The sequence below is a fragment of the Aotus nancymaae genome, unplaced genomic scaffold, assembly GCF_030222135.1.
Source record: "Aotus nancymaae isolate 86718 unplaced genomic scaffold, 86718_ANA_hifiasm-v0.15.2.pri h1tg000057l, whole genome shotgun sequence".
Taxonomy (NCBI): Eukaryota; Metazoa; Chordata; class Mammalia; order Primates; family Aotidae; genus Aotus; species Aotus nancymaae.
The window spans coordinates 22,429,418-22,453,980 of NW_026988471.1; the positions used below are offsets into that span (position 1 = coordinate 22,429,418).

The 24,563-nt window shown below is 56.0% G+C and overlaps 1 protein-coding gene across 1 annotated transcript in view; it reads left to right on the forward strand.

Moving 5' to 3' along the window:
- Window positions 1-24,563, forward strand: part of KLHL29 (kelch like family member 29) — a 234,581-nt gene that overhangs the window by 207,801 nt on the left and 2,217 nt on the right. The window contains exons 5-12 of the mRNA XM_012453344.3: window positions 3,655-3,793; window positions 10,719-10,921; window positions 12,594-12,853; window positions 14,832-15,030; window positions 15,159-15,341; window positions 15,541-15,721; window positions 22,034-22,227; window positions 22,561-22,705. Coding sequence (XP_012308767.2) covers window positions 3,655-3,793; window positions 10,719-10,921; window positions 12,594-12,853; window positions 14,832-15,030; window positions 15,159-15,341; window positions 15,541-15,721; window positions 22,034-22,227; window positions 22,561-22,705 — 1,504 coding nt within the window. The remainder of the gene's footprint in view (window positions 1-3,654; window positions 3,794-10,718; window positions 10,922-12,593; window positions 12,854-14,831; window positions 15,031-15,158; window positions 15,342-15,540; window positions 15,722-22,033; window positions 22,228-22,560; window positions 22,706-24,563) is intronic.

Sequence of the window (24,563 nt, forward strand, 5' to 3'; positions counted from 1 at the left end):
ATGCTGAGGCCAAGTCTTCACCCCACTGGCTGAGCTCCGCTGCCAGGGCGCCACTCACCAGACCCCACCGAGCTTCCCTCCAGGGAGGGCCACAGGGTCTCTGAGCCATCTTCTCCCACAGAAACCTGGAGCAGCAGAAGATGCAGGGTGCCAGGTCCTTCTGGAAGTCCACTCCCAAGACCCAGCCCCGAGGCCTGCAGGCCTCCCCACACCTGGGAACAGCCTCCCCAGACCCCACAGGACCCCTACACACCTCACTCGGAAGCTCCTCAGAGATCAGGGGGTGTCCTTTGCCAAGACGTGGAGCAGGGAAGAGGGCAGCTTGTGCCCAGTGGGTCCTAGCATCCACTTGTGGATTCTGGGTCTGCTGCCCTCCGACAGGCAGAGCCTGGGAGCCTGAGCGCCTGTTCTGCCAGCTGGGCAGGCAGTGGGCAGCAGCCCACACACACCTGCCAATCAATACTTGGAATGCGCTTGGGGTCTGCTGGGAAAAGGAATCCCCTGGTGAGCACTTTCATAAATAGAAAAATTCTTCTGAAAGTGAATAATCTTCCCCAACTATTAAATCCAGATTTCTACCAAATGAGAGTCAGAGGGAACAGAAAGCACCGACATTAGCATGGGGACACCTGAGCCTCTGAGCACCTTCCAGGTCTGGCCCCAGAATTTCTGGAGCAGCAGGTGTCATGGCCGGGGCTGGGGCTGCGGATAGAATCACTGCCCAGGCCTCAATTTGAAGGGAACGTTTTCAGAAACCCTCAGGATACCTCGGGAGACTTCAGGAAGGATCTACACGGGGCGAGCTCAGACCCGGAGCAAGCAGGGCAGGCCCAGAAGAAGTTGGCATTTGTGTGCTGTTGTTTCTTCCAGGTCCCTAAGCACTGATTAACTCAGCAGGCATGTGGGGCCACATCTGTCACTCTCTGCAGCCTGACACCCAGGGGGCTATAGAGCAGGTGTCTCTGCCCTTCTGTGCTAGAGGGAACGGAGGCCCAGAAAGCTGGGGTGGCTGGCCCAGGGTCACACACCAATTAGTGGCAATGCTGGAAGAAGAGCCAGGATCCAGGTCTTCAGAATCCCAACCCGGAATGCTGTCCCCTCCCCTACCGTTTCACTCAAAAAGGTGACGTCATCTACCTGGCTCATGGTCTGGGCATTAATTCAGCTGGTGACTCTTTCTGGAGACGCGTGAGCACGCAGCAGCTGAGGCTTATCCAGCCTGACCCTGCAGCTGGTCCTGCGCTGTCTCCCATGCACCTGGGCTGTCTGCTGGTGCCACTGGGCTCTCTGCCTTGTCTCCAGCACAGGCCTCTATCCACCGCCTCCTACCCCATTCCCCAAGCGGCCTTGTCCCCTGGACATCCCACAGCCCCACCCCCCAATCAATCTTGTTCCCTCGCTTCCTGATGTCCTGCCGCCAACCCCTCCAAAAACCTATCAGTGGTCTCCGGGCCTCCCCCTCCCCACTTCCTTCCTGCACTGAGCCCCACGGGCCGGCACACTCCTGTTTCTCTGTCTCACTTCTCCCTTGGAAAGACCATCACCATCAGCAGCACCTCACTCTCCCCACTGCTGAGCGCTCCCTGTGTGCCCGCCACATGCTGTCTCATGGAGCCTTCAACAAGTGCGGACCCCGAGGCTCTGGGGATGTGGGTCCCCTTTCCCAAGGTCACACAGCTGATAGAAGGCCAAGTGCAGGTTCACCCTCAGATCTGGCTTGAAGGCACAACTCTCCGCACGGCGCTTTCCTGCCTCCCATCAGCCTCCCAAACCACTCCCCGTTCAGCCTCTGTGTGGATTTGTCTGAAACCCGTCTAACCTCGCCACTCCCTGTCCAGAACCCCCTGTGGCTCCCTGGTGCCCCGGGATGAAGCTGGAGCTCCCAGGCATGACTGCCACGATCTGGCCCCGCCCACTGCCTCATTGCGTTCCCTGTTGCCCACGGCCCTTTTGTCCTCCTGCACCTGCCCTCTCGTGCTCCCGCGCCCTCCCACTGGTGCTCTGAGACTGTTGGTCTGTCTGTAGCGCCCGCCCTGCTTGCTCCAGGTCTAAGCTCGCCCCATGTGGATCCTTCCTGAAGTCCCAGATGGAGCCTCCTTCCATACCCCTGGAGATGCTTTACTGTGACTCCAGACTCAGTGTGACTTGCGGTTGGTGGGGTCAGTGATTCAGCACTGCCCATGGCTCCCAGAGGGCAGGGCCCACAACCCCGGCTCCTGAACATGCCTGTGGCACATTCTCCAGGAGCCCCTCCCACCGTCTTCCTTGGTCTTCAGCAGACCCCAGTGTGTCCTCGCCAAAAAGGGCCTACCTGGCAGTCAGGGAGCAGAAGCAGGATCCTCAATCCCCATTTTGCAGATGCAGAAGCATAGGCTCAGCGAGGCAGAGGGGCTTGGCCAAACGTCAGAAGCAGGGCTGGGCCCGGGAAGGAGTCTTGGCAGGCAGCCGGCCCAGGCCCATGTGGACAGCGAAACTAATGAGGCCAGAGCAGGGCTGATGGCAGTGGGGCTGGAGAGCGGGGCTCAGTTCTGCAGGCCAGCCTCTCCCATACACCTGCCAAGGGAAATCCCCTGGCCTGAAGGCAGTCTAGGTCATTCTGGCCCAAGAATCAGGGCCTCTGACACACAGCTACCAGCAACATTAAGGGCAGTTGCCCAGGGGATCCCCGGGGCAGGCAGATGAGGCAAGGCTGTGGGGAGCGGTGGTCACCTGAAGGCCCTAACTTTTGCCAATGAAAGAGAGTGTGCAACCCCGACAGGGTGGCTGGCAGGCTCTTCCCTCCTTCTCCTTTCTAAGCTTTGGGGTGGGTCTGGGAGAAGCTTCTGACATCCCCAGGTCCGGAGCCCACGGGCCTGGGCACTGATGTGCCAGCCCCAGGTGGCCAAGACACCGGGCACAGGTAGGTGCGCACAGAGTGGGAGGCTCCGAGACCACTTCCTGGGACCTGCTGGGCTGCAAAGCAGACTCTGCCCCATGTCAAAGCCCCAGGAAGGGTGGGCATCCAGAGAGACTCTCCTGGGACATGGGAGGAGGCGCAGAGGGTCCCTGTCCCTTGCTTGCTTGCTTTCCCAAAAAGTCCCTACAAGCGTGAAACAGAAGGAGGCGCCTGCCAGGCCTCCCACGGCCCCCTCCTTTCTGGGGGTCTCCTCCCATGCCATGCCTGTGAGTGTCTAACATGAGGGACGCTGTTTTTGCAGGTTTTGTGGTTGTGATTCCTTTGAACCATATCCAGCCCATCTTACATCACAGTGCCATGCTTGACTTGGTCTCCAATACATCGGCACCCATTGGCATTTGGAGAACTTGCTCAGTGGTTCTATAACAGTTTTTAGTTGTCTGTGATAATGTATTCTCTATGTTTCCAATCGTCAGTATGGGAATCTCTCCCCCAACCTTTCAGTTTCTGGGTTTGATTTTTTTTATCATATTTGGTTTTTTTGCTTTCGGAAGTTGTGGTTCCTTTGGCTATTAGCCCCTCCCAGTGGCTGCTTGTTGATGCATTATGTGTGTGACTTCTTTTGACTGTCAGTGTTGAGCCAGTCTTGCCAAGAAACAGTATCAAGTATTTCCTATTTCTCTACTTCTTGAAAAAAAAATTTAATTAAAAAAACTCTTAATGGGAACCTGGCCCTGTCTGTCTTCTCTGTTCTGCAGAAATGTTGAAGGAATTGAACCAGCAACGCAGAGCGAAAGCGTTTACAGACCTGAAAATTGTTGTTGAAGGCAGAGAGTTTGAAGTCCACCAAAATGTTCTAGCTTCCTGCAGCTTGTATTTCAAGGACCTGATTCAAAGGTTTGCCTTCCTTCCAGCTGTGGTCGGGTCTGTTCCTTTGTAGGACGCTTTTGTGTCGCTTTTCTCTTCCCCTCTCTTGCAGGTTCCTGAAGCGTGACTCCCTGTCACAGAGCCAGTAGCCATCTCTCCTCCTCCTCCTCCCCCTCCCTGAACCCTCTCACACGCAGCCTCAGAGCAGCCACTGCCCCCAGCACCCGCCCCCACCCACAGCTTTGCTGGTCACCAGGGGCCTCTGCCAGCAGTAGACAACCCCCAGCCCCACCCCTGAGATCCCAGGTTCTCAGCGGCTCACAAGCCCTCCCTGAAATTAGCAGGACTGTAGGCTCTATTTTAAGGGATCACTGCCCACTGCCCCACTGTGCCAGAGCAGGGTCCCCAGTGCCATCATCCCTGCTGTCGGTGTGAATAATGCCAGGAAAGCACATCGACCAGGCCGTCCCCACTGAGGCGCACACGATGCCCCCGGGGCCGCTTTTCCTCAGCCCAAGTCAGGGAGAAGAGACTTGTAGCCAGAGCCTGAGCCACGCTGCATGTCCCATCTTTGTACCCTGAGCCTAAACCGGCGCTGTGGGCGCGCAGACCAGCTGTGTCCTAAACACGGTCTCTCTCTCGGCCTCTGCTCCCTCCCTCCTGCCCTCCGCCCCGGCTATTTCTACCTGAATGAGTCTTACTGGTGCATGAGCATCTTTTTTCTTTTCTTCATTATGTTGATTTTTTAATTTGTCTGCTTCATACCTTTGCAAAGAAGTCAGGGGCCACCTTCCAGCTCCGTAGTGAGGGAGAGCAGCCGGGGCCAGCCCGGGGTAACGCTCACGTTTCTCTCAGCCCTCAGCAGATGAACGCCGCTGCTCCTCTTGCCTTGCAGCCTCTCCGGGGCAGACGCTGAGCCGGGACTGTGCTCAGAGGGAGGACAGGACCTCTGCTTCCCCGTGCCATGTTTGGACTTGCCAACTAACCCCGGAGTGACTGTGTTTTGTTTCAGGATGGCTCCCTGGCTGGTGTCTCCTCTCTGATCCGTCCTTTCACGTAGAGCCGAGCTGCCCTGTGGGGAGGCCCCACCTGGCCACATGCTGGTCCTCAGCCTCACAGGAAGGGGCAGGCTCCTTGGGACTTCCCGTCTCATGGACACCTTGGGTCTCCTGCCCCCGGGGCTTGGGCTCTCTCTGTCCAAGCACAGGGGTGAGGGGCATGTGGTCTCACCAGGCCGGGGAAGAGTTTGTGCTGCCACTCTTGGCAAATCCTGGACAGCAGGGGCCCGTATCTGGCTGCCAGATCGTAGATGTGCGTCCTAGGGGGCTGACCGCTCCAAAGCAGCTGGAGAGGACAGAGCGGGGCAGGTCGGTGCTAAGCAGCAGCCTAGTCCCCAGCTAGAATGTGGTGGGCGAGAGGAGCATGGGGCCCTGGATGGCTTTCAGAGACCGCACATTGAAAGCCAAACTTGCACACAACAGAGAAGAGCATCCACCAGGTGGGAAACCGAAGTAGTGAAGGCTTCTTGGGCAGGCTGAGAAGAGGGAGGAAGAGCGTTCCAGGCAGCGGGGTGGGGCATGAGCGGGGTGGGCCAGATGGCCCTCCCACAGACCCCATGCTAGGACCTGGGCATGGTCTGAGGTGAGGAACATCAAGAGCGGTGGGAAGGGCGCACCCACCCAAAGGTGGGAGAACAGTAGGATGTGTCTCGGTCACCCTGGTCAGAAAGGACCGGGCTGGAGGAGGACAGCCCCCCTTGGCAGGTAGGAGACCTGGGTCCTACACCTGACTCTGCCACTTGTCCTGGGACCTCAGGCTGGTCACGTCCTCTGTTGCACCCTGGGCTTTCTCATCTATAAATCAGGAAATTGGTTCAAATGATGCCCTGGTCTCCTTCCAGCTCTGACACCTGGGGGTGATAGGCAGAGGATGGGCAGGGCCAGGATGGAGAAGCTTCCCAAGTGCCAGCACCAGGACCCAAGAAGGTGAGGTGTCACGGGCATCAGAGGCCACAGGGAGGAGAGCAGGTCCATAGGCCAGTGTCGGGAGAGCTAGGGATCTGAGCAGCTGAGCATCTGGCGTGTTGAGCTGAGCAGCCTGATGGACACCCAGCTGCCTGCAGGCAGCCAGGTACATGGATCTGAACCCAGAAAGGTCTGAGGTCTGTAGAGACGGGGCTGCGGTGCCTTCAGCATACAGGAGGGTCACACAGGAAAAATGGGAGGCCGAAGCCAAGCCCGGGGTGCCCCGTGGCTGAAAGTCACCATGTTAGTTTGCAGCCATAGAGCACACACGACCATTGGCGCTGATGGGTGCAAACAAGTGCCTTCTCGGGAGGAAAGCTGAGTCTTCATAGGAAGATGGTTTCCTTTCCCGCCATGTAAAATCATAGAGAATTTCACATTCTTTACGGTCAGAGAGAAGCCGATGTCACCATGTCTTTTCAGTCCCCTTTGCATCTGTGTCCCTGGAAATTTACTATGCAGTGGCTGGACTGGCCCAGTGCAGAGGCATGGCCCTGCCCTCTGACCCCAGGCAGGAGCTTCTCCCTCAGGCAGCTGCACTCTTGTAAGGGGAGGGAGTAGGGGCCATCTCTGGGACCTCTGTCCTGGTGCAGACCTCCATGGGGTCAACATTGGCCCTTCCTGGATGAGCCCTGACAGGGCCAGGTGACTCCTCCCTGCTGTCTCCCCACCCCCAGGTTTGGAGGCTCAGGCCAGACTCCCACCCCTAGCCTGAGACAGGTGATATGTCCACCACTGTAGCCCCAGGGAGGACATTGCCCCAGCCCCCGAGCCCAGCAAGGACAGTGCTTGCCAGACCCAACCCCAGTGCAGATGCCCTCCCTTGGAGCCACAGGACGGACACATGGGAATTCAAGTCATTCACTCGCTCCTCACTCAGCAAACACACAGGAGCCCCTCCTGGCGCTGGGGCTCACACCCAACACCAGCTGAGCCCACAGTCTGGTGGGAACATGCTGTAGACAGGCAAGGAGACGAGTGGAGATGGCACTTCAGAGACTGGCGGGCCAAGGGCTGGGCTGTGAAGGAGGGGCGTTCAGGGAGGCTCCTCGGAGAGATGGCATCTGATGTGGGTTATGAAGAATGGGCATCGGCTGGGCAGACAAGTAGGGAAGAGCAAGTTTCAAAGGCAGGAGGGGGTTTCAGGCCCCACAGGTGACTCCACATTGCTGCAGGGCAAGGCATGAGGGTGGCTTGCAGGGGACGTGGCTGGAGGGAGGCTGGACCTGGGTCACAGGAACCTGGGAGTGTTGCAACCAGATGTGTGTTTTGTAAAAATGACAGCCAGGCCGTGAGCGAGAGAGCTGGGTATCAGTGTCCCCTCCCAGCCAGCGGCTGAGTCCCTTTGGGCTCAGCTGCCCCCCGTGGCCATGCAGAAGGGTCCCAGCAAAGTTCTGCCCAGAGCCCCACAGCCTTCACTCTCTTCCCTGAGCAGCTGGACACCTCGGGTCTCCTGCCCCCGGGGCTTGGGCTCTCTCTGTCCAAGCACAGGGGTGAGGGGCATGTGGTCTCACCACTGCCCATGGATTCCTGTCTGGGCTCCAGACAGCACCCAGTTCCAACTTGCAAAATGAAAACACCTGACCTCTGAGGTGCGTGCAGGATGAGGGCCTCCATCCTTACGTCCGGAAGGGCGTTTCTAATCCTGGATGAGCCTGTGGCTAATGGTGGGATTAGCAAACATCCCAGTAGTTGGGCCTAGCCATTCCTCTGCTGAGCAGAGACTGCGTCCCGGACTCTGGCCTCTCCTGGGCACCGTGTCCCAGAAGGAGGTGACTCCGGGAAGCTCTAGTCTTCTGGCAGACCCCATGGGGCCTGTGTGGCTGGGCAACACCATGCCCCTCACTCCATACCCCACGCCCCTGCGTCAGCTTCATAGAGAAGGGTAGCGCTGCCCATCTGCCCTGCTGCAGTCCCTCCAAAGCCATGTCATGACCTGATGGGCCAGCAGCACCCCAAGCCACTCACTCCATGGGGCCCAGTAGTACAGGACAAGTTATGGCTCAGGGCAGGGACAGAGCAGCCACCTGTGGAAGACAGAGCCCCTTGTCAGCGACTGGAGTCACCCATCACAGGGGTGTCACCTCTGGGTTCCCTGCTCAGATGGAAGAGGCTTAAGGAGCACTAGAGTCCAGTCCCAAGACAGTCTGGTGTCCAGGGATAGCGAGGCACCCCCACCCTCTGACAGCTCTCGAGGCCACGCACACAGGCCTGTGTGAACCATTTATGTCTGTAAGAGGCACAGGCCTCGCCCTCTGGGGCCTCGCCTCCTCTGGATCTTGAGGTCTGATTCTGACAGAGCCCCCATTACATTCCCCTGTGCTTCTGCAGCCATTCCCAAGCCTGATCTACCCAGCAGTCCCCTCCACCCCACAGGTGGCCCTCACAAGGGGCCGGGAGGAACAGAGCCACAGCCGTGCCTTCTGTGGCCAGGGGTCCTCCCCAGTCTAGACAGCACCTGCGATGCTGTATGGCACCTGCACCCTTCCTCCTGTGCCTGGTTGCCAGGACCCACTCCCTAGCTCAGACTGCGGGCAAGACAGGCAGCACCCCTCAGGGCAGCCACGCAGGTCCCATTGCACCTGTCACTCCAGCCATGGACTGTCCATCTGCCCAGCACCCCTCCCCACTGAGTGACTCCATGGTTCCTAGCGTCAGTGCATATGTGTGCATGTGTGTGTATATGCATATGTGTGCATATGTGTGTGTACTTGTGTGCATGTGTGCATATCCATGTGTGCACATGTGTGTGCCTGTGTGTGTGCTCACACATCCTGAAGTCTGAATTCCCCCTGGACTCAGTCCTCCACTGGCTTTGAGCTCCTGTGCCTGAGGACTCTTGGGTAGACAAGTGGGCTGGCCAGAGGTGGAGGCAGCCGTGACCAGAGGCCTCAGGAGAAGGCTGTGGCCCAGTGTGACCTCCGCAGGGCACGAAGGGCACGCAGAGAGGCCAGACAGCGGCTGGTAGGCATGAAGTCCCAGGCAGTGAAGACAGGAGTACAAGGTTGACCAGATGGCTCTTGGGCCAGGGGTGTTGAGGATTTCTGTGATTTTAAGTGATCACATAGTGAATTATTTTTACGCTTAACAAAGCCACCGAGGCATGGACATCCATCCCGACAGCAGAAAACTAGATGTGTTAAGTCACTTTAGAAGTCACTCTGTGTGTGGGGGTTTAGAGGGGACTCTGTGGAGTTGGCAGCTTGCCCCCTCTGCCTTCTGGGCTGGCCCAGGGCTTGGAGGCAGAGGCCCCTTGGGGTCCTGGTCAGATAAGCTGTTGTATGGGGAGGGCCCAGCATGGCCGCCCTGGGAGGGAGTCTGGACGCCAGCTTGGCAGCCGGATCACAGTGCCACCCACCCTCCTCCCAGCCATGACAGTGCTTTAGAGGCCCTGGGAGGCCAGTGCCTAACCTGAGAGAATGTCACTGTAATGGTGGAATTTCAGGTACTGCCACATAGAGAGGAAGAGTCTCATGGGAAGGGCATTTTGCAGCCTCTGTCACATAAAATCTCCATGGGAGTTCAGACCTCATCTAGTTCCACCCTCTTGTTTTGCAGAAGAGGAGGCTGAGGGCCCGGGAGGCCAAGGCTGCCCACCTGTGGGTGGCAGAGCCCCAGCACCCAGCCCCCCTCAGCCTCCTGCCCCGTGCTCTTTCCGCCCGCCCTCCCACCCACCCATCTGGCAGCCGGCCTTTCTGCGGCCAGTCTGCTCGCTTGCTGGACACCTTGACAGCCCCACCGCCAGCCGCAGGTGCACACAAGGGACCCGTCACAAGCATCTTGCCCTGTGGCCTCCTCCGAAGTGAGTGAATGAACCACAGAGGTCTTTTCCCAGACACGTGGCCGAGCCCAGCCCCAGGCAGGACCTGGGCTCAGGGCGGGAAGCAGGGCTGGTTGGAGCAGCCAGGACAGGGCGGCCAAGCCAAGGCCTGAGAAACCGCCTCCAGACTACCAACGCGCCGGATGTTTTTTCTCCTGCCGTCACTTCTGTATCAGTGTCACTCTTGCTTCATCTTATCTGTTTCCTTCCAGGTCCAGCTTTAGGGGCAGCTGCCAGGCCTTAGGAGCCTTTGCAATGGTTTTGTATTCCTGTAGACACCAGATATAAACAGATTGATATATTCGTGTCCCTCCCCTGCTCCCCCTAGTTCCCAAGCCCGATGCACACTCTACACACAGGCCACTCTGACCTCTGACCCCGTGTTCCATGTGGCAGGAGGGCCCCGCCCCGGGCCAGGTCCCAGGTCATGGCTGCTGGCTGTCTGTGGCGGAAGTCCTTGGTTGTTTCCTCTCCCTTCCTCCCGGCTCTGACCATTCTGTCCGTCTATCTCGTCTTGTCAGTTTCAAAGCAATGTCATGAAGGGCTTCCTTCCCATGCCTAAAAGGAAACAATATGTTTTTAGTAAGAGGTGGGGTTGGAGGGGGTTCTGGGGAAACTTGGGGCCCTCAGTCTTGGGGCGATCAGAGCATATCTCTGGATTGGCTGGGATCACCGCCAGTTGGGGGCCTCCCAAGCCTCGGTCACGTTGGAGAATCTGCCACCCAAGGCAGGTGGGACCGGGCTGGGACACGTTGGTCTGCTTTGGTGGAGATGCCAGGGCCAGCAGTGGGCGGAACCGTATTGTTTCCCTTTGGGGCCAGTCCTGGTCCTCGTCCCCATCCATAGCTCATGCTTTTTGATTTGCATCTTTTTTTGCATGGACATGCCGAGTAGTGATAAGCAGGGTTTTCTGTTCTTTTGGGCGTCTCTGGTCAGACTCTTCTCTTTCAGATCCCGTGTCAGAGCGTTAGGTTCAGGTGTGTCATTGCTGTGTCCTTTGAGTCCTAAAACCAAGGGCGTGACCAAGGTGTGCAGGGAGACCTAGCCCTGTGAGGAAGCGGCACGGTGGCCGCAGGGCAGTGGGTAAGGACGCCCTGGTCTCTGTGCCTAGGTCCGTGCAAGACAGCGGCCAGGGCGGCCGGGAGAAGCTGGAGCTGGTCCTGTCGAACCTGCAGGCGGATGTCCTGGAGTTGCTGCTGGAGTTTGTCTACACTGGCTCCCTGGTCATCGACTCGGCCAACGCCAAGACCCTGCTGGAGGCGGCCAGCAAGTTCCAGTTCCACACCTTCTGCAAAGTCTGCGTGTCCTTTCTCGGTGAGCCCGGGGGCCATGTGTGTCGCTTGCGGGGAAGAGTGCAAATGAGCGGAGAACTCGAAACAGCAAGGACGGGGAGGGCTGTGTGTGCACAGCCGAAGCTCCCGCTCATGTGGCTGGGTTTGGCAGGGCTATTTTAAGAGGGTAATTCGGTTAACCACCTGCAAAGGCCCTCTTTCCCTGGCATGGAATGAAGGGGACTCCATGTCATTTCTCTGTAGGTGGAAGAGGCGCACTGTGCCCCTCCAGGTCTCATGAGAACAAATGGCACCATGAGGCCTGTGCACGTGCTCTGCTTGTGGGGAGAAGCTGTGGCCCTGGCCTCACAGCCCCGTTTTCTAGACCCCGAACAAAGCATCTCAAACTTGATTTCCCTTCACTTTACTCATACCTGGGCCACCCCAGATGCCTGCACAGGTCTGGACATCTGAACTGTCCCTTGAGTACCCAGATCTGCTACCCAGGATGGGGACTGAGTATCAGGACTTCCCGAGGGTCCCTGACCCAAACAACATACTGCCCCACGTGGGCGACAGCAAGGGAAGGGAAGGACAGAGACGAAAGCCCCCAAAGAACCAGTGGTGGCCAGGCACGGTGGCTCACGCCTGTAATCCCAGCACTTTGGGAGGTTGAGGCGGGCAGATCACCTGAGGTCAGGAGTTTGAGACCAGCCTGGCCAACATGGGGAAACCTCATCTCTACTAAAAACATAAAAATAAGCTGGACATGGTGGTGCGCGCCTATAGCCCCAGCTACTCAGGAGGCTGAGGCAGGAGAATCACTTGAACCCCAGAGGCGGAGGTTGCAGTGAGCCGGGATTGTGCCACTGCACTCCAACCCCGGGAGACAGAGTGAGGCTCCATCTCAAAAATAAAAAAAGAACCAGTGGGCTAGGGTGTGGAGTGCAGAGAGAAAGCCAGAGCTCAGCCTAGAGATGGGCAGATCTGTGAGGACAGAGGAGCACCGAGCATTCTGGAAGTGCTGGGAGCCATGGCGGCAGTTAGGCTTGCCCACAGATGGGCCTCCAAGAACCCAGACACACCTGGGCTGGAAGAACCACCAGCATGAAGGGGGAAGAGTGTGAGGCCCTGGGAGGGACTGTATTGGGTAAACAGGATACAGAGATGGCTCCCACTCTGAACCTAGCCACTAAGCCCAGGAGAGCTGGCCAGGAGGACCCCAGACCCCAGTGGGTCCGATTGGGTGCAGCAGAAGACTGTGCAAGAAGGTGGGAGGTGCGCGAGGGGTGCTACTGCTGACACAGCTGAGCGAAGGCGTCTGGGGCCACAGATATGCCTGGCACCACCTGGAAGATGCTGTAAGCCTCAGTGCCACCCTTGACCTCTGCGACAGTGTGACTCCTGACCCCAGCCCAGGCCCAGGCTCCGAGCAGGGCCCTTGCACTTCAGGCCTCCCAGTCTCAGTCCTTCTGCCAGGACCTGTGCACTCAGAGGGAAGCCCCGGGAGTCAGCATAAGATGGGGTAGGGGAGAACCTGGGAGAAGGATCAAAGGCTCCAGACACACAGGAAGGGGACCTGCAGGGACTCTGGATGCTGGAGGCAGGGTCCCCAGGATGTGGGCTCAGACAGGGATCCAAGGTGACAGCGATGGAAACAGGTGGCGACAGCTTCCAGGGCCCTTGGGTCAGTGGTCCTGTGCTCTCACCCCCAGAGAAGCAGCTGACGGCCAGCAACTGCCTGGGCGTGCTGGCCATGGCTGAGGCCATGCAGTGCAGCGAGCTCTACCACATGGCCAAGGCCTTCGCGCTGCAGATCTTCCCCGAGGTGGCCGCCCAGGAGGAGATCCTCAGCATCTCCAAGGACGACTTCATCGCCTATGTCTCCAACGACAGCCTCAACACCAAGGCCGAGGAGCTGGTGTACGAGACGGTCATCAAGTGGATCAAGAAGGACCCCGCGACACGCACACAGGTAGGGCCTGACCCGCCCCCACCCCTTCTCTCTGGGTTCGGGGTCCCCCCGCGGCCATGGGATCTGCAGCAAGGATGAAGGAAGGTGTGGGAGGCTTGTCCTGCTCCCCCTGAGCAGCAGAGAGGTGAAGAGAGGGCATAGAGATGAGAAACCAGTCACCAAAGGATCCTCGAGGGCTGGCATTCCACCCCAAAGGAGATCCAAGTCAGCCAGGAGCCACAGCACCTGCGCTCTGCAGGGAGAAGTGGGTGCCTGAGCCAGGGGACTCTGGGCCTCCCAGGAGGAGCCTACCCCTGCTCTGGTTGTTGAGGGGACAGGGAGCCCCCAGTGGGCCAAATGGAAACCTCTGCACTCAGGAAGTGGGAGGGTGTGAGGTCCTGTGCTGGGTAAAGAGAGGATGCAGAGAGCGCTCCTGCCCTGGGCCCAGCCGCTGAGCCCAGAGAAAGGGGTCCTCAGACTGATCAGGTGGGGAAGCAGGGTTTATTCTCAGAGGTAGAAAGTTCGATGGGGCAGCTAATAACTGTGACTGCCACAATTCTCTGTGACTCCCAGATCTGTGTCTCGGGCCCAGAACCCTCTCCTGAGCTCCAGACCCCTCTGCTCAGTGGCCTTCTGGTCCTCTCCAACAGGATGTCCACAGATTCTCCTAATTCACCAAGCCTAAAGCCTACATCTCTTCCTGTACTCCTTAGTTCAGCCATGCCTGCTCCCCAAAACCGAAGCCTAGCCTCCTCTCACGTCTTCCACAGCCATTTGGCTACACCACACTCATTCCCGCCTCCTTCCTCCCCTTTAAGCAGATCGACTTCCCTCTCCCCATTGAGACTGTCATCTCGCCAGGATGACTGCAGCGTCTCTGAAGTGGTTTCCCTGCCTCTGTCTTGCTCCCTCCAAATCCATGTTCCACCCTCCAGCCTGAGCGGTCTTTCTGAAAGCACACTGAACATATCCCTCCACTCAATCCCTCGTCAGTTGCCTCATCAACTCCACAGGGGAAACTGTGTGGTCCTTGTTGAGCATGGCATGGCCTCCCCAGCCTCTCTCCCCTCACTTCTCCCTGTCTCCCTAGACGCCTCCTTGACAAAATCCTGTTGCATCTAATAAGAATAAACCCCATACAATTCTCCAGACGCACCATTCTCTGTCACCCTCCAACACCTACACGGGCTTCGAATGTCTGCCCTCCCCTCCACCCTGTGCCTGGCAGAAGTCTGCCCATTTGCATACCCCATCCAGATGCCATTCCCTCTGCAAGCAAAACCTCTTACTCTTGCACCCACTACAAGCCCTCACTAGACCCTCCTCTTGCAGATCCCCTCCCATTAAACTGTGTACCCCTGGACGTCAGAGAGCGGGTCGCATTGGTCTTTGCAGCCCCAGTGATGAGCTTCATGCCTGGCCTCAGGTGGTTGCCACTTACTCATGGGATGAAATGAAAGTAGAGTGATGAGCAGAGTTTGCTGGGAGGGGAGAGTCAAGGGAGCCTGTGAAACCTCCTCTGTGTAGGGTGACAGTTTCAGGCCACGGGACGTGGAGCCCCACTGAAAGAGTTGTTGGTGCTGGGGAGACGCCGGCTCCCACGGCTGGGACTTGCAGGCTTCACAATCACCATCTCCTTGAAGCTTTCCTCCCACCTGTTCCTAGGTCCCCGCCACACTCATAGCTCTTTAATAATCGTGTCTTCCTCATTTTAAACACCCTGCCCCCACCCCCAGTGTCCTGATCTGCCATGGGGCTGGCTGCAGGCTGCCAGCCTCCCTTCCCAACCCCTACGCTCCCCGCCTTCCCCTCCACACCTCCAGCTGACCGGACCTCCCGTTACCTCTGTCTAGGCTGGCAGAGCAGAGCAGCTACACTCCCAAGCCTGACACAGCCTGGAATTCTCCGTTCTTGTGCAGCCCCACACCGTTTCTTTCCTTCCAGAAGGTGGCTCCCTTTTGCTAGTCTAAGAAGATTCCCTGTCCCCTTTACCCTGCAGTACGCCGCTGAGCTCCTGGCTGTGGTCCGCCTCCCTTTCATCCACCCCAGCTACCTGCTCAACGTGGTTGACAATGAAGAGCTGATCAAGTCATCGGAAGCCTGCAGGGACCTGGTGAACGAGGCCAAACGCTACCATATGCTGCCCCATGCTCGCCAGGAGATGCAGACGCCCCGAACCCGGCCGCGCCTCTCCGCAGGTATGGAAGGGCACACCCCCAATCTCCCAGAAACAGCATCCTGGGCCTAGTGGTCCCAGCGAGGTGCCAGGCACAGACGCTGACAGTCTTAGGGTGTGTCCCAAGGACGCCCATCTATGTCCCTGCAGGTGTGGCTGAGGTCATTGTCTTGGTTGGGGGCCGTCAGATGGTGGGGATGACCCAGCGCTCGCTGGTGGCTGTCACCTGCTGGAACCCGCAGAACAACAAGTGGTACCCCTTGGCCTCGCTGCCTTTCTACGACCGCGAGTTCTTCAGTGTAGTGAGTGCCGGGGACAACATCTACCTCTCAGGTGAGGCCCCCCAGCATTGGGGCAGGGCAGGGCATTGGGATCCCGAGGGGCCTGCTCCCCACCTCAGGGCTGAGGAAGGCCACGGCCCGTTAGTGTCAACTTTGCAGGTGAAGGCCTCCTCTGCCCCTGGGGCTGCGCCTGCTGACCCCAAGCCCCTCCTCACCCTGCCCGCTCTCTCTGCCTCCCACACTGCCTCCAGGTGGGATGGAATCAGGGGTGACGCTGGCCGATGTCTGGTGCTACATGTCCCTGCTCGATAACTGGAACCTCGTCTCCAGAATGACAGTGCCCCGCTGTCGGCACAACAGCCTCGTCTACGATGGGAAGATTTACACCCTCGGAGGACTTGGCGTGGCAGGCAACGTGGACCACGTGGAGAGGTAATGAGGCCATGTTCAGGACAGGGGCATGGTCTTATGTGCGCCAAGAACAGACGACACCCAGTCAGTGGTGATGGAGCAGAGCCTGGACCATTCATAAGGGTGGTCATCCCAGGCTCTTCAGTCACAGCACTGGGGGCACCAGGGTGTGGGGTAGAAGCAGGTGGGATGGCTTCTGTGTCACCTTTGCAGTCGCTGAGATGGGAGATGGGGTGCTTCCGTCCTGACACCCATTTAGGTGTCAGACAAGCCGGAGGCCCGAGATCCAGTTGCGGGAGGCCCGGGAGGAGCCAGACCCTCCTGGCCAGGCAGTCAGGGAACACCCTGCACCGTGAGTACCAGCCCAGAGGCTGCTGGGGTTTTGGGAAAAGCTGGAAGCAATGTTTAAAATGCGGGTCATGCCGGCGGCAGGGCATCCTTGTCCTGCCAAGCAGGGGTACCTCACCAGGGAGCTCCCTTCCTCCCTCCAGCCACACACACCAGGACATCTGTTCATCATACAGAGAAGGGCCACTACACACAAACTAAGCAGTTTAGGGAGGAAATGCTTGCCAACCCTCTAGAACTTTCCAGAAGGAAAAATAAGCCAAAGGACCACCTGTGTGAACCTGCCGTCAGCTGGGAGTCCCAGGCTGACTTCCTCCCGAGGCCATCGTGGAGGGTCAGAGACAGGCATGAGGGGCATGGGCTGAAGAGGCTGCTTCTGGGTGAGAACACAAAATCCTTTTCCCTTGAACCAGGGAGACGGTTCGTACAGAGAACGGACCTAGGGGAAGCGCTCAGGAAGCTTCCTCAGGCAGCAGAAAGGAGGCTTAGTCCTGCTTTTGGAGAAACTAGTGCCTGGCGGGTAACCCATCAGGCTGACCTGGTCCAAAGCACAGCCCAGGGGAGGCAGCTGAGATCGCCAGAGCCCCTCCTGCACCAGAGCCCACCCCCGCCCCCCCGCTGCCATGTGCCACCAGAAAGCACATATTCCCATGGGATATCATGTTGCCTGTGAAGCCACACATATCCCTCAATTTGTATTTTTTCCCCCTTGGTGGCTAATTGGACACTTGACAAATATGTTACAGCAAAGATGGTTGCAGAGTGAGACAGGCTCTGAACACTCATTGTGGGCTTTTAACTCCCCCAAGTGGAGCCCAGCGATGGCTCAGTAACAGCATTTAATTGTCATATTGATCTGGCAATCATGGGCATTCCCGCGTGATGATGAGGATCTTAGCACTGTTCCTGGGCCTGGGTTGGCCCTGGTACTGGCGGCCTTCAGTGTGACCCACTGCCCAGCTGTGCATGCCCCAAGCATTCTGGAAGCATCTGCTTCCGATCATTTGTCATCCGATAACCACATGAAAAAGGAGACATTTTCTCTGTAGGAGTAAACTGAGCTAGATCCGTCATTCTGTCTTACTTTTGTCAGCTATTTTTAATCTCCTAAGACACTGATTACTCATTTTGCAAACTTATGCTTGTTGATAAATATAGGGATTTGTTCAAGGATCAAATGCACCAACTAAGCAGCGAGACAAGCCCCAGACAACAGGGTCCTGGGGCTGTTTTCCAAGACCCAGGCGTTGCATGGATGGGCCTTTCCTGGGGGGCTAGGTCCTCCTTCTGGCTGTGAAAGGGCAGTGTGGGCACAGTGTGAGCGAGACCACCCTGGGAACCCCAAGAAATGAAGGAGCAGTCCAGGACAAAAGGGAAGTCTGAGGGGCCCTGAGCCCTTCCTCAGCCCACCAGACTCTGCCAGTTGTCCTTGTAGGGACAGGATACAGGCTTGAAGACCCCTGGGCAGCGTGATTGCAAGTGGGTTGGAGGGTGCAGGGGAAGGAACGCCCACTGCTTTCCAAGAAGCATAGCTGGACCCCCTTCAGGTAAGTTGCTATCTGTGCCACACAGTGGCAATGATGAGAATTCAGGGTGACAGGAAGGTCAGGGTAATGGGGACAGACACGAGGGTGCTTTGTTCCCCAGGAAGCGCTAATGGTACAAATGGCTATTATATTGATAATGAATGAGATATATGGTGCATTATAATTATATTACATTACGGTATTACAGGAATAGAGCAAGATCATATAATTATAGATTAAGACAACAGTGCAATAGACAAGCCTGTATCATATCGTTATATAAATAACTGGATCTAATATTTTATAGCAATATATTGCAGTAGCTGTGGTTACTGGATAAATGATAGCAGAGTGCCTCACTCGGCGGGGTCATTTGCATGTCATTAGCATATCCTTCTCAAGCAGGAAGCTGACAGATTGAGCTGACGGGAGGGCTCATGGCTTGGCAATCAGCCACCTGGAATAACAAACTCTCAGGAAATTCACATTTGGTGCGATGTGCCATCATACTGAAAGACTGAGGACTAACAGCCACATAATCTTCCACTGTCTCTCAGCTCCTTCTGCAGGAGCTCTTTGGATCCCTGCCATATTGGCTTAAAAAACAGATATCTGAACTTCTGACACTGTCCAAAAAGACACTTACTCCATTGCATATAAGCCACATATTATTCATCTGGGGCTTAATTGATTCAGCCCGCTGCTGCCCTTTAAGACATTCCAGCTTCTTCTCAAATCCAAGCACAGAACTGAACGTCACATCACCCTCCCTCAGAGGCAGAGGCACGGGCTGGGGGAGGCCGTCCTGGGGCTCTGGGCTGTGACCCAGTTATGACTTGTGCCCCAAAGAGGCTCACAGAAAGCAAGTGGGCCCCATGTGCTTCCCAGGGAAGATATGGTGGGGACAGACCCAACCCTGGCGGCACAGCGCGCAGCGCCCAGACCTCGCTTTGCGTTCAGGCACTCACAGTGAGCAGTGTTGAGCGGTAGATGTGTCCCCCACTGGGAGGGCCTGAGTAAGCGTGGAGGCAACTGGAGTTAGGAGAGCAGCCCCCGAGGAACCGACAGAAACACTGAAGACGGATATTCCAGCTGTCCCGTGAAGAAGACCTCCAATATCCCAGTAACCAGCCAGGCTGCGGAACCCCAAGTCTGCTTTTCCCACAGCTGCCTCCCGTTGTCCCTCCCCGCTGTCTTGTCTGGAACTCATGTTCTGTCATTTCATCCTCTTCCTCTGCTGCTTTGTCCTGCACCCCACATCGGCACATCTGCTCCAGCCAACCATTTGCGCCCAGCCCTGGGGACCGAATGCTGATGGAGGAACTCTCACCCAACAACACATGGGCCCCACCACACAAGAAGGGAAGGCCCATCCTTTACCGGGTCCTTCCCGCTACAAGGCAGTCTTTCTGGGTTTCCCTCACCAGCAGTTTCTCCCACTCTCAGGAGCAGTTACTTCCCATCTTGACCTCTCTCCTCAAAGATCTGACCCTACAGACTCCCAACTACTTTGGTCAACTCTGACTCCTGCTTCACAGACAAAATGGAGCCATCAGTCAAGAACTTACTTGCCTTCCTGCCGTCACTCCCACAAATACGGCTACACTCACGCCATCTTTGCCTTCCTCCCTCCTGTACAAATGGACTCCATGTTCCCTCTACACTTTGGATTCCATTCATCCACCTCCCAGAAGCCTTCCATCATCAGCTCTACCCTCTCTTTCATATACATTTAATCTTTCCTTATCCAGTTGGACTCCTTCCTATCAGCATATAAACACAATTAAACATTCCCCTCCAAAATTAAAACAAAACCCATTGTGTGCTGGCTTGTGAGATCTGAATGTTAAAATTACAGATTTTAAAATTTATACAGATGTTAAAGTTTCTGTAAGCCAGTTGTTAACACAAAAATTTAACAATTTTTAATTATTAAAAATTAAATTATATACACGGTATTAAAAACAAAGGTAATCCATGCTCAAAACTCACCACTTCCTAATTTTTACTACTCTCTTGGGCCCTGAGGTTATATGTGCCCATTGCATCTCTCCAGGGAGGAGATTCCAGAGAATGGTAGCCACAGCACGTCTCTTTCCAACTCCATGTTCAGCAACATCCCAATGGCAGCTTGAAATCAGCCAGATGGGAGTAGTGACATCGCAGAAATCAGCAAATGCTACAAACCATGACTTTTTCCCTAGAGAACTGGTTGTTAAACATTCGTCAGCATTCCATTGACCCCTCTCAGCTCTGGATTCTTTTCTAGGCCCTACCCTCTGTGCCACTTCACAGCTACGTTTCTTCCAAAAGAAGTCTACATACACCTGCAGTCTCCACTGACACAATTGGCTTCTGCACCTCTTGTTTTAATTGAAGTGCCCTTGACTATAGAGCAGTGGCCTGCTGGAGATTCCATCCTCCATCCTTGAAGCCCTCGCCTTCAGTGACACAGCCACTCACTCGCTGTTGGGACCCTGGCGGCCCTCCAAGGATGCCTCTCAGCTCCCCTCTTAAAGGCCACATTTCCCCAATTTGTCCTTAGCCCCCACACAGTATACATCTCCCCAGCACATTCCTGAGCTTCCATTTCCAGCTGTGCCAGAGATCACACAGCTGAATATTTCATCCACACCCAAATATGTGACTGTCTGCTGCACATCCCCTATCTGTTGCCCACAAATACTTTAAACTTCCTGTGAAAAAAACTGAAATCGCCCTCCTCCCCCAACCTCCCCATCCCACCAGTAGTGTCAACACCAGCAGTGTCACCACCAGCCAGCCTCCCAAGCCAGACCCTGGGCCATCCTTGGCAACTATTTCCCTTAGCGCCAGCATCTCATCAATGAGCAAACACACCCATTCCACCTCCACTGCTCCCATGTCCTCACACTCTTATCATTCCTTGGTCCAAGCCACTGTTGCGTCTCTCCAAGTTTCTTGCGCAGACTAGTCTCACCTAACTAGTCTCCTTGCTTCTGACCTCCTCACTCCAGGACATACTCCACCCTGCAGACACAGTGATCTCTCCAGAGGCCAAATTTGTTCACATTATTTCCCTGCTTAAAACCTTTAGGGCAGCCAGGCACTGTGGCTCACACCTGTAATCCCAGCACTTTAGGAGGCCAAGGTGGGAGGATTGCTTAAGCTCAGGGGTTCAAGAGCAGCCTGGGAAACACAGGGAGACCTCATCTCTAGGAAAAATCAAAAAATTAGTCAGGCATGATGGTGCATACCTGTAGTCCCAGCTACTCAGGAGGCTAAGGTGGGAGAATTACTTAAGCCCAGAAGATCAAGGTTGCAATGAGCCGTGATCATGCCACTGCATTCTAGCCTGGACAACAGAGGAAGACCCTGTCTCAAACAAAGAAACCTTCAGGGCTTCCCCACTGCACTCCAGATAAAGCCCAACTCCATTAGCTTGACACACATGGCCCTTTTTAACTACCCGCCACTTCCAGCCATTCCATACTACAGAAGCACCTTGATGGACAATGGAGTTATGTCCTGATGAACTCATTATACGTTGAAAATACTCTGAGTCAGAAATGCATTTAATATGCCTGCCCTACTGAACATCATGGTTTACCCGGCTTATCTTAAACATGCTCTGAACACTTACATTAGCCTACAGTTGGGCAAAAGCATCTAACACAGAGCCTGTTTTATAATAAAATGTCAAATATCTCATGTATTTTATTGAACACTACACATTACATGAAAATGCCAATAGTTTTGCACCATCATAAACTGGAAAAATCGTTAAGTTGGGGACTGTCTGCGTTCTAAATTCTCCCAAAATGCCACCTTTGCCACTGCCCTCCCTTCACCTGTAACGCTTTCCCTGTGCCCGCTCAATGCCGCTTCCCATCCACCTAGCTAGTGGCCTATTCACCCTTCAAGGCCCAGCCTGAGTATCGGCACCTAACGCAGCTGCTGGGTGCCCCCGCCGTGTGCACCTTGGGTTTCTCGCCTTCAGCCCACCCAGCACCCTGCATGTAATTGTTCTTTGTGTGTTCTCTTTGGCTGCCTTTCCCATGGGGTCATAACCTCCTTGAGGGCAGGAATGGTGCTTCATCCAGTGCATTTCTCCAGTTTGCAGCCCAGGGCCTGGCTATAAAGCAAATGCTCAGTCCAGCATTGCCGAATGCAAGGGCAAGATTGAGCTGGATAGAGAGGGGAGCACTGCGTGAGCAAAGGGAGGAAGAGAGGGATTCTGCACAGACGCTGCCACAGGCAGAAAGAACCCACTGATGTTCCAGAGGAAGGCTGAGGGCTAGTCTGGACCAGACCCTAGGAGGCCTTGAGTGTCTCATGGCAGTGCCCCCCGCTGTGTGATCTCAGGCTATGCTGGCCATGCTGAGGGCAAGGACCAGATGGTAGTGTGCTGCTCTTGCTGTGGCCTCTGCCCTGCACAAGGTCCATCTTGACCCTGGGCTCTTTTTCTCCTCTCCTACAGGTACGACACCATCACCAACCAATGGGAGGCAGTGGCCCCTCTGCCCAAGGCAGTGCACTCTGCCGCAGCCACAGTGTGCGGCGGAAAGATCTATGTGTTTGGCGGGGTGAATGAGGCAGGCCGAGCTGCGGGCGTCCTCCAGTCTTACGTTCCTCAGACCAACACATGGAGCTTCATCGAGTCCCCAATGATTGGTGAGAACCGGCGGTGTCCGAGGGCCAGGGTCGCACCCCTGCCTCACTGATTTGTTCAGTATCCCATCCCCAGAAGTCAGGCTAAGCCCAACAGCTCTGCAGACCCAGGTCTGAAGCGGGGCAGGAGCTGCTGAGCCCCCAGCTCACGTGTCTGGAGAAGGGCGAGTGAGTCAAGGCTTCAGGCTCCCCTAGGTCCCAGGCCTGTCCTCAGGCCAATCACTCCCTTCTTAGAAGTCTTTCCGGCTTCCTTCCCTGGAGGGTCTGCTGGGAAAGAAAAGGAGAGGGAAGTCCGAGACAAGATGCCGTGACCTGCCTGCTCTGCTCTCCTCACAGACAACAAGTATGCCCCCGCTGTCACCCTCAATGGCTTCGTTTTCATCCTGGGCGGGGCTTATGCCAGAGCCACCACCATCTACGACCCTGAGAAAGGAAACATTAAGGCGGGCCCAAACATGAACCACTCTCGCCAGTTCTGCAGGTGAGAAGCTGCAGCACCTTGGCTAGGGCTGGGACGGAGGAGCGGGAGGAGGGGTGTGACCACAGTGATTTCCCGCCATTCAGTGATCTCCAGGCCCAGAACAGTGGCCCTCCCCCTCCAATCACAGGAGTGGGTGTTAGCCCAGACCAGTAGGGTAGAGCACCCAGAGCAGCCCACAGCAGCCTCTGGCCCAGGAGCCCAACCCTGGGACTCCAGCTGACCCCAGCTCCAGCAGAAATGAAGCATTTCCCAAAGGCATCCTGCTCTCAGTGAGGTGAGGTCATCTTCCCCCAGGACCACCTGCCCCATCACAGATGGAAAGCAGTGCCAGGCCAGAGCTGTGTGATACCCTACTGGGACAAGTGACTTCTTGGGGGAATGCTCTGAGGGCATGAATGATCCTGATGGCCTTGGGAGCTGTGCTCCAGGCTCAGCTGCACAGTGACGAGTCTCAAAGGCTGACTGGAAAAAGCACACACACACCTGCCTCTGCAGGAAGAGAAGGTAGAGGGCTGCGTGCAGCTCGGTGTCCAGGCCTCCTGGCCCTGCGGCAGTGAGATACCAGTTCCTGCTCTTCCAGCCCCATCCTTTCCTGGACTAAGAGGAACAGAGTAAGAAGGGGCCCCAAGGCCAGGTGCAGTGGCTCACACCTGTAATCCCAGCACTTTGGGAGGTCGATGCGGTAGATCACTTGAGATAAGGAGTTTGAGACCAGTCTGGCCAACATGGTGAAACCCCGTCTCTACTAAAAATAAAAAAATTAGCTGGATGTGGTGGCACACGCCTGTAATCCCAGCTACTTGGGAGGCTGAGGCAGGAGAATCGCTTGAACCTAGGAGGCGGAGGTTGCAGTGAGATCACGCCATTGCACTCCAGCATAGGCAACAAGAGCAAAACTCTGTCTCAAAAAAAAAAAAAAAAGAAAGAAAGAAATGAATGGGAAAGACTTAATGGCGAATGGAGAGTTAAGCTGGGTCTTGCAAGGGAATCAGGGAATAGGCACACCACAGAAGGAAAATATGAGGGCCCCAGGTGGCATGGAATTAAGAGAGAAGACTGGAAGCTTCAGGGTCTGGTAAGAAGTCCAGACTGATGTGTTCTGTTTAAGACATTTCAGAAACAGTGGAGCCTTTGAAAAGGTATGTGTCCAATGTCAGGGAATAGCCAGGAAAAAATGGCCATTAGCTAAAATAAAAGAGTCAGGGCTAGAAACAAGGATGTGGACGTCAGTGCAAAGAGGTAGCTGAAACACATTAAGGGAGTAAGTGCAGAGAGGGGCCAGATGCTGAGCCCTCATGACAAGAGGAAGTGGCTGAGACAACAGGACCAAGCCAGTGAGTGTCACATGGGGAAGGGGTCCAGGCACAGCCATCAGTCACCCTGCAGAGCATGCCCAGCCCTTGCAATCCTGGGTGGGCAGTGGCACCAGGTCACACGGGAGCACCTTGGCAGGTGGAGCTCCCAGTCCAGTGGCTGACGTTCAATTCCAGTTGAGCTCCTTATTATTATCTCCCGTCATTCTTGTGAGTCATGTTCCCAATTTGATTTGAGTCGTAGGAAGGCTGCGTGTACCACACAACAAGAGTCTCCAGAAAGCCTCAGTGACCTGAGCCGAGTGCCCGCACAGAGATTTTTCCTCTCACAGCCATGGTTAGTCACTGGTGAGGCGGGAAGGGAGTGCCTTCTGCTGCTCGCAGGGTGGCATAGCACAGCGTCCTGACTGGCCCTAGAGTTTTTCTTATGCCAGCCCAAATCAGAGGGCAAAGAAGGGCAGCAAGATCCCAGATGATTTTTGCAAAAGGTACAGGCAGCCTACCACAGGACACGACGTTGAGAACCTATCTCCAGGGCCAGGTTG